General features: G+C 40.7%; 2 protein-coding genes across 19 annotated transcripts in view; one reads left to right on the top strand and one right to left on the bottom strand.

Annotated features, from left to right (window-relative positions):
* The window catches only part of NCOA3 (nuclear receptor coactivator 3), a 178,752-nt gene extending 169,138 nt beyond the window's left edge, over positions 1-9,614 (top strand). For 15 of the 16 annotated variants that reach the window (XM_061631382.1, XM_061631378.1, XM_061631366.1 and 12 more), the window contains 6 exons: positions 279-575; positions 1,449-1,553; positions 2,365-2,593; positions 3,804-3,978; positions 5,566-5,707; positions 6,240-9,614. In XM_061631382.1, coding sequence (XP_061487366.1) covers positions 279-575; positions 1,449-1,553; positions 2,365-2,593; positions 3,804-3,978; positions 5,566-5,707; positions 6,240-6,251 — 960 coding nt within the window. In that variant the 3' untranslated portion in view covers positions 6,252-9,614. The remainder of the gene's footprint in view (positions 1-278; positions 576-1,448; positions 1,554-2,364; positions 2,594-3,803; positions 3,979-5,565; positions 5,708-6,239) is intronic. The other variant, XM_061631380.1, reaches the window with a different exon arrangement.
* Positions 9,615-10,919: 1,305 nt separating this feature from the next.
* Positions 10,920-18,988, bottom strand: part of SULF2 (sulfatase 2) — a 147,288-nt gene continuing 139,219 nt past the window's right edge. For all 3 annotated transcript variants that reach the window (XM_061631363.1, XM_061631362.1, XM_061631364.1), the window contains 4 exons: positions 17,865-17,988; positions 16,480-16,510; positions 15,943-15,999; positions 10,920-11,933 (listed from right to left, as the gene is read on the bottom strand). In XM_061631363.1, coding sequence (XP_061487347.1) covers positions 11,903-11,933; positions 15,943-15,999; positions 16,480-16,510; positions 17,865-17,988 — 243 coding nt within the window. In that variant the 3' untranslated portion in view covers positions 10,920-11,902. The remainder of the gene's footprint in view (positions 11,934-15,942; positions 16,000-16,479; positions 16,511-17,864; positions 17,989-18,988) is intronic.

The raw sequence follows: 18,988 nt of genomic DNA, 5'->3' as shown, positions 1-18,988 counted from the left end.
GGTATCTTTCCTGCAATGGCAGTTGTAATAGCGATGACAGTTTAATAGTTCTAAACCAGTGAGACCTGACAGGAGATGGATTTTGTTAATGTAATTTTGAAATTGACCATTTTAATTGGATCATTGGAGAATCCTGCAAGTATCCATAAGATACCAAAAACAACAAAAAAAACCTCAAATTTTTAAATAATATACAATACCTCTATATAACTTATAAAACATGCTTAATATATTGTTGCGGAGAGTAAAATACCTGAAAGTTCTGTATTCTTTTAAAGGGGCAAGCTTTGGAACCCAAACAAGAATCATTTCATAGCCAAGAATCTACTGTAATGATTGACCAGAAGCCTCCAGTGTATGGTCAGCCGTACCAGGGCCAGGGAGCAGCCATGTCAGGAGGTTTTAATAGCATGCAGGGCCAACAGGCAGCTTTTAACTCTGTGATGAGTCAGATGAATCAGCAGAGCAATTTTCCAATGCAAAGTATGCATCCCAGAGCAAATGTTATGAGGCCCAGAACCAGCACACCAAAGCAACTGCGAATGCAGCTCCAACAGAGGCTTCAAGGGCAGCAGGTAAACCATTCTAATTTTTAAGTATCCTTCTGAATAGGAAAACATTTTTGTCTTTGCAAGGCAGTGAATTCTATTACTTATCCATTAACACATTTGTAACTTATTTCATCCTGTCCTGATATTCCGTAAAAACGTAGTGCCTAGTTCACACAACAGAAAAGCTAAGAGATATGAAGTCCTCCCCCCTCAAAAAAAAACAACCCAGAAGAGTTAGGGGAAACAACTTTTTTTATGAGGCCTTTTTTGTTTTCTCCAATTTTCCCCTGAACTTTCCCCTTTTTTATTTTTTTACTGGGCCTTCTCTATGTAAACCAAACTGCTTACTGGGGCTGCACAAAAATGCAAGCTCCCAGAGTTAGCTTGGAGTTAGTGAGGAGAGAACGTAACTACGAGCCTGAGTTGAGATGACACCAGGCCAAACCTTGCCTTAGCGTGATGCAGGGGTAAAAAAAGACACAGGAGGAGGAAAGCAGCTGTGAACACCTCTCTGGAAGGCCACGTTTTCATGGTCCTGGGAAGCCATAGGTTGTGACATGCAAATCAGGCCACCAATTCCTTGTTATTTGTACTTCTATTTTCAGTTTGGTGGTATTATTTCTGAGATTACATCCTGTTTGGGGTTTAGGTGGATAAAAGCAATGGCATGCCTGTCTTCTGATTTATACTTCTGAGTATCAAGATGAAAACGAATACTTATGTTCATGTATTTATGGTTCAGTAGTTGTGTTAATGAGACACATTGAATGAAGTAGCTTCTTTTTCTTTTAACGATTACACTTGCCTAGATTTGTAGTGTAGCATGAGCTTTGTAGATGTCCATCTGATATATTTTGACAAAGCTGTGTTACACATTGTTACTTCCTGTTTCTTAAGTTTTTGAATCAGACTCGTCAAACACTTGATATAAAAATGGAGAACCCCAGCCCTGGCAGTGCATCGGGAATGAGACCAGTCATGTCCCCACAAATGGGATCACAAGTAAGTGTTACAAATCAGATTGTCCAGTAGCCTCCCACTTCCTGCTGTTCTTTTGCCCCTCCCCAGCTCTGCCCCCTCTTTGTTCATCCTGACCTTTTCCTTCTCCATTCCTCCATGTACCTTTGTATAGGACTTAAAATATGCCATTTCACTGGTGGTGCAAGTGATCTCACCTGCAGTCATAGAACAGGAGTTTGAAACTGGTGATCAGTGCTAGTCCAGCAAATATGGATTCAGTGTGGGACCTGCAGAAAAATGTTTCCGTGTGGAGTGTTGCTGTTTCGGCTTTCAGCCACCTAGCCATTCCTTGTTCCAGGATGCCCCATTTCCAGCCTGTCTCCACTCCCTAGTTTTCCATTCCATCCTATTCCACTTGACCAATAGTCAAGTCAGCATTCTGTGGTCACTGGGTTGTTTTTGGTTTTACACCCACTCCCTTTCTAGAGTACTCCCCTTATGGCTTTTTGTACCTCTGCAACCTTGGGGTTTCCCCAAGCCAGCACCAGTGAAGTGCCCCATCCAGTCATGTGCATGGATGTCTACATAGCAATAGGTACTGGGAGAATGAGTTTGGTATTAGTAGGTAGCTGTAGATTGGCCTTCTTATTATTACTGCAGAATAAACACACGGCTTCTTACTGTTCCGTACTGCCTTTTCATTAAAGAGAGAGGATTACATAGTATTGTGCTTTTTAAAATGAATGCCAGTGCTGCTTATAGACATAAGACGTAAGGTATTTTTTTATAGCAAACTGAATAATCATTTGTATTCTCTAATATGCTTTTTTTGTCGTTCCTGTTTGGGTGCTAGCAGCAAGGCTTCCTTAATGCCCAGATGGTGGCGCAGCGAAACAGGGAGTTAATAAGTCACCACATCAGGCAGCAAAGGATGGCAATGATGATACAGCAGCAACAGCAGCAATCTCAAGCCTTCAGTCCTCCCCCAAATGTGACCACCTCAGGAAGCATGGATGGTGCTGTTACCGGCCCTCCAATGGCACCGGTCCCACCCCAGCAATTTTCATACCCATCAAATTATGGTAGTTATTTCAATTTTATCTTATTTCCTTCTGTTTCCTGTGGCTCCTGTTCGCCAAATCACATAAAAGCTTATTAAAGATGGAAATATTTCTATAAGAAAATGTAAGCTGAATAGTTTGGAACAAGGGGGAAAGTGGGGGCTAGAAGGGTTTTGATATATTCTGCAAATGATCCAAAATAGATCATTTGATTGCAGAATATATCAAACCCTTCTAACTGTGCAGATATGCTGTAAAATTGATTAACTTTATACATTCATTTCACAACTCGGTGGCTCCTTCATCTTGATGTTTTGGGCTGATTTGAATTTGATTAATTGCAAGAAAACATTCTTCTTTCTGTACTGAAAAGGTTTGTTAACAGAATAAGTATTTTAATTTTTTTTCTTTACTGTATGTGATATTACAAAAAAAGTAAGTTGGCAATTCCATCTCATTTCTACAGTGATATGATTATTTCAACAATTTGTAAAATTTGTAATTACAATAGTCTTTAAGCAGTGTACAGCTAATACAATTAAGCTTACATGTGGTAGTCCATATTGGATGGCTGAACCCATGTTTAGGAACCAAGTGAAACTGAGAATAGCAAACTAGCATGACAGGAAAAAGGGATTCTTGAGGCTGGTAACAACACCTTAGGGTGAAGGTTTAGCCCTAACCCAGGACCCAAAGTGCAATTTCGCTGATCACCATTGCCTTTCCATGGGAATCATTCCTTGTGGCCTCTCTTTTGTACTGTGCTCCTAGCGTTGTCTAAATCGCACAAGTTTTGGAAATCTTTCATCTAGTAAGTTGGTGTAACATTTGATGGATTAGACAAAGATCTCATCAGCATCATCATAATCCCCAAAAGTTTTATTCAAGACTGTATTACTCATGCCCAATGGGACAAGGATAGGTCTTGGCAGCAGACTCCACCACTGCCTATGGTGGTAGCACCTAAAGTCTCTGAATAAGATTACCATGACAAGGGAACCTGTTGGAAATTAGCAGAATTCATGTAGAATGCAGGAAGCTCTCCAGACTCCAGGTAGGATACTGCTTGAATTAAATCCAAGAATTTCACACAAATTCCATGCTGGTTAGAAATTGTTAGCAGTTCTAAGATTTTGTGAAAAGAGGATTTAGTAGGCACTTTTGCTGAAGAAAAGTATTGAAGAGTCACAACTGTTTAAAATAACCACCAAACTGTTATTTAATTTGTAAGGAATGAGCCCGCAGCCAGATCCTGCCTTTAGCAGGGTATCAAGTCCACCCAATTCCATGATGGCTCAAAGAATTGGACCCTCACAAAATCCCATGATGCAGCATCCTCAGGCTACACCAATGTATCCATCTGCTGAAATGAAAGGCTGGCCATCAGGAAGTATGGCCAGAAGCAGGTGAGAGTAAAATATCAGAGCTACTGTTTTCAAAAGAAACCTGTAACAATGGAGAACATAGGGGTTCAATTTTAGATGAACTGAAGAAGATAGCTTTAGCAGACTGAATTAGGTAGGTGCCTTTTTAAACAACAGAATCCAGAAGACTGTCATTCTTGTACTGGTACGTCTTGCCCAGATTCTTAAAAAACAAACAAAACCCTTCATTTATCTCATAGAAGATTTTAAAACCTGTTTAAATTCCTAAATTTGCAGATTTTACTACGATATGGGACCTATTTTTGTTTGACAAAGTTAAACAAGGTGATCAAGATGCAATGTGTTCTTAAAAAAATTTTTTTAAGGAACTTGGAAAAGGTGCCCCAATCTGGATGGACATTGAACTGTTCCTTCCAGATAGAGTATGCACAGACTTAATTTAACAAATCACTCAAGTCATCTGTGGAACCATGCATCGAGAGATCACTTCAGATTTTATTTATTCTAAATATTTCAATCCTACCTTTTTGCCTGAAAATGGGCTATTATTATTATTATTATTATTATTATTATTATTATTATTATTGTCAACAACAATAAAACTTCTAAAATACAATAACTATATCAAAAAGCTGACAAATTAAATAGCATAAATTAAAGCAACACAGCAAGAATAGATAATGAAATTGAGCAAAAAATGTTAGGGAGGTAGGGACAAGAGGTATTGGTGCATAAGAACAATAGTATTGTTTTTTGTTGCAAGATTTCAAGGCCTGGTCTTGAGTGCAAAAACTGTGTATTTTATTTGTTGTGGATACTCTACTATACCTCACACTATAGCAATGCTATCAACTTGTCATTTTTGCCTTTTTTCTTACCTATTCAAAGCAAAGTGATTTCTTCATATCTTGATCATAAGCCCATTTAATTGTTTATAATAATACTAAAGTCTGTAGAATCAAGGGTTGGTATGAAATATAGATGCTCCTGGCAAATAATCACATGTGATTGTAAACTCACTGTGGTGAGACAATGGGCCCCACAACTGATTCTGGAAGGGGTAACCAGGTTTCTTATTTGTAATGCCAATGGGTAGACCTGGCGGCCGGAAAGCCACTGAGTTTCAATGAGTAGAGCTGGCCACCGAGATCTCAGATGCCAGGTCTACCTGCTAGCTTTGTCAATGGGTAGACCTGGCAGCCGTGATCTCGGACACCAGGTCTACCTGCTAGCTTTGTCAATGGGTAGACCTGGCAGCCGTGATCTCGGACACCAGGTCTACCTGCTAGCTTTGATCTAAGGCTAAATGGAAGCGGGACTGTTACAAGCTATTTTCGGGATGTGGACTGTTGTACTCAAATAAAGCCCAAGCATCTGCTAGGTGCTAAAGATACAGATCCTTGTAGCTAGTCATAGAAAATATTTGTGCAAAACACATTAAGAAGTGAATAGGTAAAGTAGAATGTGAAACAAAACTCTCTGGACTGAAGATTAGGGACCTTAGTAATCATGCAATATTGGCATCTGTTTGTTCCTTGTATTGTGCCAGCAGTTGAAGAAATACATGTAGTGGGAGCATTAATCATATTTTTTTCTTATGTCCTCTAGTTCTTTTCCACAACAGCAGTTCAGCCATCCAGGGAATCCTGCAACTTATAATATGATGCACATGAACAGCAACGGTGGTCACATGGGACAAATGAATATTAGCAACATGCCTATGTCCGGGATGCCCATGGGTCCAGACCAGGTAAGACGGCTATAACTATTGGTTCCCTATATGCACCTCTGTCGAGACTAAAAGACATGCTTAGCCCCTAAAAGTGCCAATGCTTAGAAAATATTCACAGACAATCAGATTTGACTTGCATGGTTGTCCGTTTTGCTCATTATGTGCCTTCTTACTTCTCAGTCTTCCAATTCCCCATTCCTCCAATAGGATCTCTTGTAATGGTTTACATAAAACATTGAAGCTGCTCTGGAACACCTATTGTCTGTGAGCATCCCAGTATCATAATTGAAACACATTAACTCAAGAAATCCACAAGACTTTGGTATCATGGCCTTAGAGTAGCTTATGTTCAGCACTGGCCCATTCCCCCCACCCCCAAAAAACCCAATCTATCCTCTTTAAAGCACTTTAAATACCAGTACAGTATGTATTTATACTTCTTTTCTTTAACCTTCAAAAATGGCAGTATAAATTTTGGTTGAATATGAAGTTTGGGTTTCTTATATTGTTCTTTGATCATTGGTGTATTTTTTTTTGTTCTTTGCTGCAGAAATACTGCTGACATCTCCTGCTATAATCTGCTAATAGGCTGATGCCATAGATAATGGTGAACCAAGTATTAGAAAGAAGTACACAAGAACTTCATGGCAACGTGTATTAGCCTTATGGAAATAACACTTCTTTTTACATGAAGATGTCCTAAGTGACTTCATAAGTTATGGACCTTTGAGTGGTGGGGGGTAGGAGGAGGGGTACAAGCAAAGTATCACTGTATAATGTAAAAAAGGACAATTTTTTGGCACTCTGCCTTTAGCAACGTGAATTTGGCAATGGCATTTGAGTAAATATGATGGGTAGACAGTGTGTACCAGGTCTATTTACTGTAGCTACCCAAAGCCCTTAACTACAGGCAGACCAAAGTGCCTGGAGAAATCTTGGCAATAGTCTTGAGTTCTCTAGCAAGAGCCTCTGACAGAATGTAGTTCCTGGCCTTGATTTAAAAACAACGCAACACACTGAACATTCATGCTGCTGTTAATCTGGGCTCCTACTGGGAGGAAGGGCAGAATATAAAATAAATAAATAAAGACTCTCACTCACAGATGTTGGAACGCTGATGTGAAAGTGGCAATGCAAATGAGCTGTTGCAGTCTCTGACATCATGCTCTTTGATGCCAAAGGGATATGCAGAGATTAAGTACATAGAATCATGACAAAAGATTTCCATACTGATGTGCAGTTTTGTGCACTTTATTAAATGCTGTACGTAGTGGGTTAATGCAATATCTTTCACAATGAATCAATGGATATTAAAGTAGATGAGTTCTTGCCCCCTTTTAAGCCCAGTCTAAATTACTGTTACATAATGTCTCCAATATGGAATTTTGAGCAATAATCTTACATCTTTTTTGCCATTAAATGTCATAAAACTCAAGGCAAGGCATTGCAGTTTGAAGAGAAATTCTCTTTGTGAATAAGTTTTGTAAATATGATCTTAAGATGTTGTACTATATATATATGACTTTTGTAGGTCACTAACTCATTTTTGCAGAGTTCGTGAAGCTAAATATTTAACAAATATAATTTCTGTAAACTCAAGTTTAGTCAAAGTTGTCCAAATAGAAGATTTTTTAATTTAAATGGTTTTGGAGTTGGGTAACTATGGCCTTTATCTTCTTTTCATTGGTCTCTGACAGTTTATTTAGAACTTCATGTAATAGCGTTTTAAAAGATCATTTGTTCATATTTTAGCAGTCTTTTTAATATTTTCTCTACACCTTGTGTGCACTTTGTTACTTTTTTCTTATAGAGGGCAATTTGATGACAAAAAGGCTCTTTTTAGCTGTCATAACAATTTGTGGAATTTTTAATATAACCTGTCTTTTCAATGATAGAGCCTCTGCTCTAGGACATTTGGTTAACTTTTAATGAAGCCTCAGTCGAGTTCTGAACATGTTTTTATATATGTTAAGTGTCTGTTATCAGAAAGCACACCTGATGATGAATAATTACCCAAAATTATTTGTGGCAATTAATCAGGTGTATCCCATTTAACTGTTCTACTGGTGACAAGTATATTTATTTTCCAAGCAGTTTTTTTCATCAGTATCCATAGTTGGGAGGTCAACACCATAATTTTCCCTTGTCAGTTTTATGTCAGATAATGATGCATATTGTTCCCCCCTCCCATTTTTAAACAAGTTATAGTGATTCAGAACAGGATCTTTCTAATAAAAGCAAGCCAAAATGTATGAAGCAGTGTTGTGAGGGTTTTTACTATTCCCACTACATATTCAATCTAGTTCCTCTTGAGTTATGTGAATTGGTGATCTTGATTGATAATGGAAGTTCAGCTTCATTTTGCAGAAGCTTGTAAGTCTGTGATCTTTTGTTCAAGAGAAGCAGTCTTTAGTGCAGAAATTGTTATGTGATTCCCCAAAAGCTGCTACTATCCAGAGCACAGGTTTAAATATTGGCAGTTCTGTGCAGTCCACCCAGCTATTTTAACTACATTAAACTTAATTTGTACTTCAAACATTTGGGCTCTGGTTCAGAATTCTCTCTGTGTGTTCTGATTTGCACAGAGTCCCCCATATGTCGTGAGTGCTTTGCTGTCCTTTCATTTTTTGAGGTATTTTTAAATTTGTATATTAATTGTTTAATGGAATTTTAAAATTGCTTTGAGTTCTGGTTTAGAGTATAAATCAATCCAAACTCCATGTGTCAGTGTGGATGTGTAAGGCTCCAACATTAAAGTCAGCAAGGAAAAATCTTGTTCACATGCACATCTTTATACACATCACAGCTTTTGGTGTTGTAAATCTACCGCTAAAGTGAGGCAAAATTATTTTTTCCTTTTCAGAAACCACCTTCTGATACTACCAGTACAACCTCATAGTAAAACAACCACAAGCCTATAAAATGGGGAGTAAACTATCTTTTAACTTTGATAGCAATGCTGATGATTATGACAGCTGTGAGCTCTGATTGCTTTGGCTAAATGTGATCCCCCTTGTAATAAACAGCATGTTGCCCTTCTTTTTCCACCCCTTTTGATTGATGGTTTGCATTTCTGAAATGTAGTGGTACCTGCTGTTCATTGGTTATTCTGTTATTTAGAAGGTTTACTTTCCCAGTTGCTTTTTTTTGCTGAATCCAAAGATTTTAGTTCAACCTTGATTAAAAAAAAAAAGCAATCCCAGTTTTTAAAAACTATGTTTTGAATTGGCATTGTCAGGAATGTTGATACAAATGATACCTAGAATCAGACGTGCACAAATAAACCCTCATTCTAGTGCAGTCCAGTCTCTCTAGAAACTGGAGTGTTGAGTGTACCGTGTGTGAGCTGATCTAATAGTACAGCAAATTATGGCTGAATGGGACAATAAGCTTAGTTTGGTATTAGTGCCTTCTGACCTAATTGTCTCTATAGCAAGTCGGTTCTTACTACATCTTTATGGGTTATCAAACCAATTTGTATGTTATGATACATAAATATTTTCAGTCTTTGTGATTTTACTTTAATTCAGCCTACCTCAACCTGGTGCTTTTCAGATGTTTTGGACTACTAGCTCCCATCAGTTCCAGGTTGGGGAAGGCTGTTCATCTGTAACAAACTATTTGAATGTTGCACAGGTCAACACATTGAATTTAGTAGCAGACTGTCATGTGATAGCACTGCAGCAATTATGAAACCATTCAACTGAGAGCAATATTTCTTAATATCTCAGGAGAAAGGCATACAGTATTGAGAATTGACTCTAAACTTAGTTTACATTAAATACTGCTTGTAATAATCGATCTTTACATCACAAAAAGCCTCCTGTGGGCTGACATTAAAAAAGGGTATGGTCTTGTTTTTCTGTGTTTTTGTTTTGTTTGGATGGTGTTAATAATGTAAATAAAGGTTTCTATTTGAAACTGGAGCTTTTGTGGCTTAAATACGATAAATAAATAATAATTAGCTTCTTGGCAATCAAATATAGGATTTTCCCCCTCCCACCTATTTAGAAGTGAACATTTTTACTTCTCAGATTTGGTTCTGTCTTGGAAAAAGAGGTTAAAGTTAAATAGCTCCAACCTCAGGCAATTCAGCCATGGGTTTGGTGACTGAAATACAGCCTCTGTAAATGCATATGGGGAACACTGAACTTCTTCCCTAACACAAACCTGTTTCCCTTGCACAACAATTAATGTTTGCGAAAAAGGTAAAAAAAACCAACTGTATGTACCGAGTGCATGTAAGGAGATAGGGGATCTTTGCCTTATTAATGTCCAGCCTGCCTCCTAAGATTGTCACTGGAGACAAAGGTAGGTATAAGTCTTTTCTTTGTACATACAGTTGGCAGCCTCTCAGTATACCATGCACATATATGTTATTCAGTAGAGCTTCATCAAAACCTTGAGACTTGTATATCCACCTAATCCATAATTGCTCCATGGTGATTTCAGCCATCCATAATTTTCACTCAATGGCTGCACTAACAAATGATGAGTTGCATATGTAAAACAGCCAGTCCAGATCAAATACAATAGAAGCCACTTGAAATCTGCTGATGGATCATCTGTAGCCTCTAATCACACATACACACACAGGCTGGAACCTTCCACCTATCTGCAGTTGATGGGAGATATGAGGTGTCAAACTAGCTTCACTACATGATGAAAGGCTACAAATGACTGCCTTCCATGGGATGTAAACTGACCCCATGTCAGTATCTCTGCTGATTAAGAACCAAGTATTCTTCTGTTACAGCTATCATGAATACTGGGTGTAAAGGGACAATGTGGGTTTTATCCACAGGCTCTAGCACAAGATGGGCACTGGTGAACTCTGTAAGCCTTTCAGCTCTTACACTCCCTAAAAAAGCCTTACACTTACATCATAAACATTCTGTCATACCTGCATTATATATCTCAAACATGACTTTCTCATTGTAAATGAAAAATTGCAATAAATTGGAAGAAAAACAAGCAAGTTGAAGTTTGAATCAACTTTTTGGTTTGGATAACTGATATGTTGTAGGAAAACTTGTGACTTTGAGTTTGGAAGTGGTTTTAGGGACAAACTAACAGATGTTTTCTTTCTTTTTAAAGGGCCAAAATCCAGCATTGTGTTGGGTAAAGCATTGCCTACGTGTCCACTGAACTGTGGCCATAAGTGCTTTCTTGGAAATCTGCATTTTTATTGGTCACAAAATAACAGCCGCTGTTTAAAAACAAACAAATATAAAAGTAAACAAGTGCCTTTTTATAGTAGTAATTTTGGTTTTTGAACATACAATATAACCACAAAGACTTAATACAAATCCAACTTTGTTAAAATTCATGACATACGTGAACTGCTTTTAATTTTGCAATGCTTTTAAAAATGGATAAATTCTGAATTTTAATTTTGCAATGAAGTGACGTTTTCAGAAATGTTATTGGGGCATGCCAACACTTCAGTAACAAAATTCTTCTGTACTTGATTTCTTTTGAAATAGGACACTGAATATTTACAGTACCATGCTGGAAAGCTGGTTTCACTGAGTGAAGATTTCTGGTTTCTCATCAGCCTCAAGGTAGATGTGTAAACTGTGAACTAAATTGGCTTTTGTGGTAGACAGACACCTGAAGACTGTTAGTGCTGCATCTGTGCATCTGTTCAGTATTATCCTCTTGAGATCCTAGATGCCTCAGCAGTAGTTTTGCACCACTGTCTCTAATTCTGACTTGCCTAAGCCACAAAGAAAAAAAGATCAATTCTCATTTACACTTGTCTGTTCCTTTAATGCCATTTGAAGTTGTAGGTGATGTTGACGAGGGGACTAAAATTGGCTTCCACTGAAATGGTTTGTGTGCTTTTGACTCTTGGGGTTCTAAGTGTCTCAATGGGTCACTCTTGTTTTGTCTGCTGCCATCTCTTGGAATGGTATCTGTGGTGATTGGTGAAAGCTTGTGTAGCAAGTGAGGTATATCCCAAAGCAAAAGCAGGTAAACTGATGGGCTTCAAGAAGGGATATATAGTCTTGATGACAGTAATCCCCAGTAGGTCACTGTATCTATTTGGATTGCATAACAGTGCAAACATCCTATCTAGCATAGCATCAAAGTTCATCCGGTCCAACTTTATAATTCAGTCTGAAATCATACACACTTTCATTAAGTCTGTACAAAGATTCAAGTTCTGGCCAGTTTATCTCCTCATTGAGGTCCAGCAGTTGGAGGAAGTTAGCCCTCCCAGCCTTCCCAAAGTTGTCCTCTATAAAAAGAAAACATACATTTCATTAATTCAATCTCCCCATAGCAAAGGGGGCAGTGAAAACAAATCTGTTTTCAGCAGATCCATGCAAGGGAAAGACTTCACCGTGTGCATCAGCCACTACATAAAAGCAAAGAATACATACATTCACTTCCTACTGTACTTACCAGCAACTGAAATTTTAAGTGAAACTTGAAGATGGCATTTCAGTGTTGAGGAGCATGTCTACACTAATTTCATTTCAATACATGTGGGTTATTTAAATGATCTCATTTCTTGCAACAAAAATCTGAAATACCTTTATTCATTGCAGTGATATTCTTTGCCTGTTTTGATCTTCTAGTGGTGTAATATACTGCTGCTTTTTTGTACTAAAGATTTTTTCTCAAAGTAATGTGGCTAATCTGATACTATTTCAACTTGGGTTACAGCTTTTGCTTTCGTTCAGCACAACCGAGAAAGATTTGCATGTTTGATTCTACGAGAGCAGCTTATAGAGGGGGCCTACTTCTTCAGTAGTCCACCTACACTTCTATCTTCAAAGGAATCTGAAAAGTAGACTGTGTTTGTAGCTATTGGTCAAATTACTAACAAAGAAGTGGGAGTTTCTTTTCTAATTACCACATACCCACAAAATACAAATTAGTTTCTCCAGCCTAGCCTTCCCTAACCTGGTACCCTCCATCATGCAGAGGTTAGGGAAGGCTTCTCTATTATTATTATTATTATTATTATTATTATTATTTAAATTTTTATACCGCCCCATAGCCGAAGCTCTCTGGGCGGTTCACAACATCAAAATATCAACATACAATTTAAAACCACACATTAATCAATTTAAAACATAACTCATTAAATTTCCAAATAAACCTATACTAAACTAAAATACTGAAATACTAAAAATACTAAAATGCTAAATGCTACAATACTGAAATGCTAAAATGCTAGAATGCCTGGGAGAAGAGGTAGGTCTTAACCTGGCGCCGAAAAGACAACAATGTTGGCACCAGGCGTACCTCATCAGGGAGATTGTTCCATAATTCGGGGGCCACCACTGAGAAGGCCCTTTTTCTTATTACCATCCCCCGGGCTTCCCTCTGTGTAGGCACCCGGAGAAGGGCCTTCGATGTTCAGCGCAGTGTACGGGTAGGTTCATATTGGGAGAGGCGTTCCATCAAGTATCGTGGTCCCAAGCCGTGTAAGGCTTTATAGGTTAAAACCAGCACGTTGAATCGAGCCCGGAAACATATAGGCAGCCAATGCAAGCGGGCCAGAACCGGTGTTATATGTTCGGACCGCCTGGTCCGTGTTAACAATCTGGCCGCTGCATTTTGCACAAGCTGCAGTTTCCGAACCGTCTTCAAAGGCAGCCCCACGTAGAGCGCATTGCAGTAATCTAGTCTAGAGGTTACCAGAGCGTGGACAACTGAAGCAAGGTCATCCCTGTCCCGATAGGGGTGTAGCTGGGCCACCAACCGAACTTGGTAGAAAGCACTCCGTGCCACTGAGGCTACTTGAGCCTCAAGCGACAGGGATGGTTCTAAAAGTACTCCCAAGCTATGAACCTGTTCCATCAGGGGGAGTGCAACCCCATCCAGGACAGGTTGAACCTCTCCCATCTGGTCAGAAGAACCACCCACTAACAGCATCTCAGTCTTGTCTGGATTGAGTCTCAGTTTGTTAGCTCTCATCCAGTCCATTGTCGCAGCCAGGCATCGGTTCAGCACATTGACAGCCTCACCTGAAAAAGATGAAAAGGAGAAGTAGAGCTGCGTGTCATCAGCATACTGGTGGCAACGCACTCCAAAACTCCTGATGACTGCACCCAGCGGCTTCATATAGATGTTAAAGAGCATGGGGGACAGAACTGACCCCTGCGGAACTCCATACTGGAGGGTCCAGGGTATCGAGCGATGCTCCCCAAGCACTACCTTCTGGAGACGACCCGCCAAGTAGGAGGAAAACCACTGCCACGCAGTACCTCCAACTCCCAGCTCAGCGAGCCTCCCCAGGAGGATACCATGGTCGATGGTATCAAAAGACGCTGAGAGATCAAGGAGAATCAACAGAGTTACACTCCCCCTGTCTCTCTCCCGACAGAGGTCATCGTACAGGGCGACCAAGGCTGTCCCTGTGCCAAAACCAGGCCTGAAACCCGATTGAAATGGATCCAGATAATCAGTTTCATCCAAGAGTGTCTGGAGCTGATCCGCAACCACTCGTTCTAGGACCTTGCCCAGAAATGGAACATTTTCTACCGGCCTATAGTTATTAACAATTTCTGGGTCCAGGGAAGATTTCTTCAGAAGCGGTCTCACTACCGCCTCTTTCAGGCAGTTAGGGACCACTCCCTCTCGCAATGAGGCATTAATCACTTCCCTGGCCCAGCCGGCAGTTCCATCCCTGCTAGCTTTTATTAGCCAAGAGGGGCAAGGATCCAACACAGAAGTGGTTGCACGCACCTGTCCAAGCACCTTGTCAACGTCCTCGAGCTGCACCAACTGAAACTCATCCAAAAAATCAGGACAAGGCTGTGTTCTGGAGACCTCATATGATTCAACTGCTGTAACATTGGAGTCCAAGTCCTGGCGGATGCAAAAGATTTTATCTTGGAAGTGCCTAGCAAATTCATTACAGCGAGCCTTAGTTGGTTCTACCATGTCCCTAGGGCCAGAATGTAATAGCCCTCGGACAATTTTAAAGAGCTCCGCTGGGCGGCAGATGGATGCTTTGATAGAGGTAGCAAAGTAACACTTTTTTGCCGTCCTCACTGTCTCTAGATACAACTTAGTATAGGCACTTACCAGTGCATAATTGCATCCATCAGGAGTCCGTCTCCATCTGCACTCAAGCCGTCTCCTATATTGTTTCATCGCTCTCAGCTCTGGAGTGTACCATGGAGCTGTGTGAGCTCTACACAGGAGAGGGCACGCAGGAGCGATCATGTCAACTGCCGGGTCGTTTCTGTATTCCACAGTTCAACCAGGGTTTCGACAGGAGCGCCAGCCCTACCAGCCAGAAAACTCCCCAGAGCCTTTTGAAAACCATCCGGATTCATTAGTCTCCGAGGGCGGACCATCTTAATGGGTCCCCCACCCTTGCAGAGGGGAGAAGCCGTTGTAAGGCTAAACTTCAACAAGCGGTGATCTGTCCATGACAAAGGGACTGATGTAAGATTCCCCACATTCAGATCACCATCTCCATGTCCAGTTGTGAAAACCAAGTCTAGAGTATGCCCTACTACATGTGTTGGGCCAATAGCATGTTGGGACAGCCCCATGGTTGTCATGGCGGCCATGAAGTCCTGAGCCGCCCCAGATAAGGTGGCCTCAGCATGAACGTTGACATCCCCCAGCACCAACAGTCTAGGGGATCCCAACAATATATCCGAGACCACCTCCGTCAGCTCAGTTAGGGAGTCTGGCTCTTCTCTAGCTCTTCATAGACCTGGAATCAGACCCCACGTCTTCAGGGGCTGACACCAAGGACTCTGAAAGAGAAGAGGAAGGGAATGCAGCCCCTCCCCCAGAAGGGCTTACACCAGATGAGCCTGTGTGGGCAGTGCCCCTCTGGCCCCAGACTGTGACACTACTGTCCTCTGACTCTTGAGGACACCGGTGAGACCAGAGACTCTCCCCCCATCACAGTAGAAGAACCTTCCAATGCTGATAGGGCTAACAACTGGGATGCAGCTGCTACCACTATACAGGGCTCAGTCACAGTTTGCTTGTTGCTGAAGCAACATCAGAGCTCTGAATTCCTATAGCAGAAACCCGTGCCTTGCCTCCAGCTTGAATCCTGCCTTGTCTTACCATACAGCAGGACAATATGAACTCACTAGAACCTTAACTGACTGCAGTTAAGAGCTCGGAGCCATCATTCTCCCAAAGGGTTCAACAGGAACAGGAAGATTTAAGAGTAAGACTGGATGAAACTGTAAACATGTACTGCATGCAAAGGAGAGAAATGTTAAGGCTAGTAATTTTGGATGGATGAACTCCCAACTCACAGTGACTTGGAAGATGAAGGTTTCTTCATGTCTGGCCACTTTCGACGTTGAAATTGCCTAATGTGTGAGCCATAAAAGGAGGGAAAAAGTTAACCATAACAAGAAAAAAACTACCAGTACTACAGATGGAGAAAAAAGGGTTTTTAAATATGATTCATAGACTATGCCAGCTCTGGTCAGTTATTAAGGGTGTAGTGGGTCTACATGCGTTGCTTTGTACCCTGCTTCCCAACAATTAACTTCTGTAGCAGAGACCCTCTGTATCCTTGGAGGCTCCCCACACAACTTGAAAACACTGATCTTCTAAACACACAGCCCATCTGTACCCAAATTGCATCTTCCCTCCAGTAAAGAGATAGAGATAGAGCTATAAAGTGAAACATATCTAACAAAGAAATGTCTAGAGGAATTCAAGCTGATGGAGCCACCCAAAGCATCCAGGTTCCTGCCCCACAGCCTAGCTCTTTATTGCCCACATCTGCCTACACCCTGTTGCCATGCTCATGGTGGAGAAAATAATTGTATTTTAAGTAGTACCTGTATTGCTCATAGCTTCCATCTTTAAGGCCTAAAAGGGGAAAAATTAACACTGATTATACAGCACCGATCACGGGGGGGACAACGACATTGCAAGGCACAGATTGGAAAAAGGAGAGTCATCTCTTAAAGCCAATGGCTGTCTGTAACAGCTTCCAAGCAAAGAGATGTGTGGGAGTAAGCTGCACCAGCTGCAATGCAAAACAAGATATCTAAACGTAGAATTCAGATATCTAAACGTAGAATTCAGGTTCCACACACTGAGTGAAGATTTGGGTTTCATCTCCTTGGCATGGAGAGGGTAAAAAGGTTATTTAACATCTATATTCCCCCCACCCCATTGCTTTAGCTGGTCAATTAAGGCATGCTGTTTGGAACAGAGGCAAATTACAGAATAACTTGTGTGGTCACTGGGTTAAGTCCCCAGCACTTTTTTTCTGCTGCTGCCGTTCTCCATTACAACTGCATTACAACAAACAAAGCACATGTCCCTTCTGTACTGGTCTCTGACTTCCACTGAACATGACTGCTCGATTCCCACTAATTGTGTTCTTATTTGTATGCTGCCACTGCAAGCATGATAATTCAGGGGAGTGTGGATCCTTTCAGAAGTTCCCTCCTGAGAATACATCTTTAATTGAGGCTGGTAGTATTCATGAGAGAATTTACAGTGTGATCTTCATTGTGATTTACAATGTGATCCTCATTCACATATCAGAAATAACCCTCATTATTTCCTCATTCACAAATTGTATCAGAAATGACTTCTATAAAGCAACATTTCACTGCTGATGACAGTATATCCCTCATCTAGTTTTCCTGCTTAATACAGTTAATGATTCATCTACAAGCTATAGTGGTCAGTGAGGCAATGTTCCATACCAGGCTTCCAGAAACAGAGGGTCACTGCTGCCTACTGAGGAGGAGATGTGGGGAGTAAGGAGCACTGCAGGTGCTATGACAGCCAGTCTGACACTCCTGCTGCCATTCCCACACCTTGCTCCCTACAACTACCCCCCCTTGCCAAGTGGCAGCAACTCTCAGTGTCTGGAAACCAGGTATGGAACGCCACCCTGCCTTCACCACCCCATTGACTGCTACTGTTCTGCAACAGTAGTTCCCAAACCTTTTTTCCCATGGCCCACTTGAAAATTGCAGAGGGTCATGGCAGACCACTTAATTATTTTTCTGCCTACTGTACCAATTGTAACTGCACTGCACCAGATGCTGTATGATTTTAATTGTATTGTTACAGACACTCTGTGGACCACTTGAATGAAGCTTACAGACCACAATTTGGGAACCCTGGTCTACAATCCCTTACAATAGTGTCATCTAGCCTACTTAAGATGCTTTAACAAAGGCAAAAATAGGAGACCCCTTACCCAGTTCCATGTTGCGAGTCCTTGGATTGCACTGCTTATACCCTTTGCAGCTTCTTAATTCCATGAGCTGCACATGCAGTTGATTGAGAACATCTCTGTCTAGTGTGTTCACTGCATTAATTAGCTGCAGATGGAGAACGCACTGTTTAGCAGCCATCTCTTTTGGATTCTTATCACAAGGTACATTATTATTATTGTTGTTGTTATTATTGTTATAAACCACATATTACAACACGAGACTCCAACCACTATTTCCAAGGCTGAATTGTCAGTCTCATGCCAAATTAACATGTTAACTGCTGAATTAGTGAATCTGAAATGGGCATGTTAGCCTGGAGAAGAGAAGACTGAGGGGAGATATGATAGCACTCTTCGTACATGAAAGGTTGTCACATAGAGGAGGGCTGGGATCTCTTCTCAATCGTCCCAGAGTGCAGGACACGGAATAATGGGCTCAAGTTGCAGGAAGCCAGATTTCAACTGGACATCAGGAAAAACTTCTTGTTAGAGCCATACGACAATGGAACCAATTACCTAGAGAGGTAGTGGGCTCTCCGACACTGGAGGCATTCAAGAGGCAGCTGGACAGCCATCTGTCGGAAATGCTTTGATTTGGATTCCTGCATTGAGCAGGGGGTGGGACTTGATGGCCTTATAGGCCCCTTCCAACTCTACTATTATATGATTCTGTGATATATTGGCTATAGAGCTGTAGATTCACTGGGTGGCTAAAAGGAAACCGTACACTCAGATTTCCCTGTTAAAAGGGGGAATTATACTGCATCTCTCACTTGACTGCTGCAAGTTAAGTATTAAGTGTTTTATTGCTTTACAGATCATCAAAAACAAATAAGTTGTCTTCAGCTAAAACGGTAAATAGTGAATTTAAGGGCCTGTTCAGGTATTAAGTTCAAAGATAAACTCTCAAAGTTATAATATGAGGTTCTTTTCCCCACCTTTTTCCATATGGGAAAGTAACAAATTACTGACTTCTACAGCGTTTGTTTGAATGTGGTAGGGAGGACTTTTCTTTGTAACACAATGTTGCAATGTGATGTAAAGTGATGCAAGAATGTTTACATAAGGACTGCCATAAGCACAGTTTAAAAATTCATGGACACAAA

Source organism: Rhineura floridana, chromosome 6 (genome assembly GCF_030035675.1).
Source record: "Rhineura floridana isolate rRhiFlo1 chromosome 6, rRhiFlo1.hap2, whole genome shotgun sequence".
Taxonomy (NCBI): Eukaryota; Metazoa; Chordata; class Lepidosauria; order Squamata; family Rhineuridae; genus Rhineura; species Rhineura floridana.
This window is presented reverse-complemented; position numbering and strand designations above follow the sequence as displayed.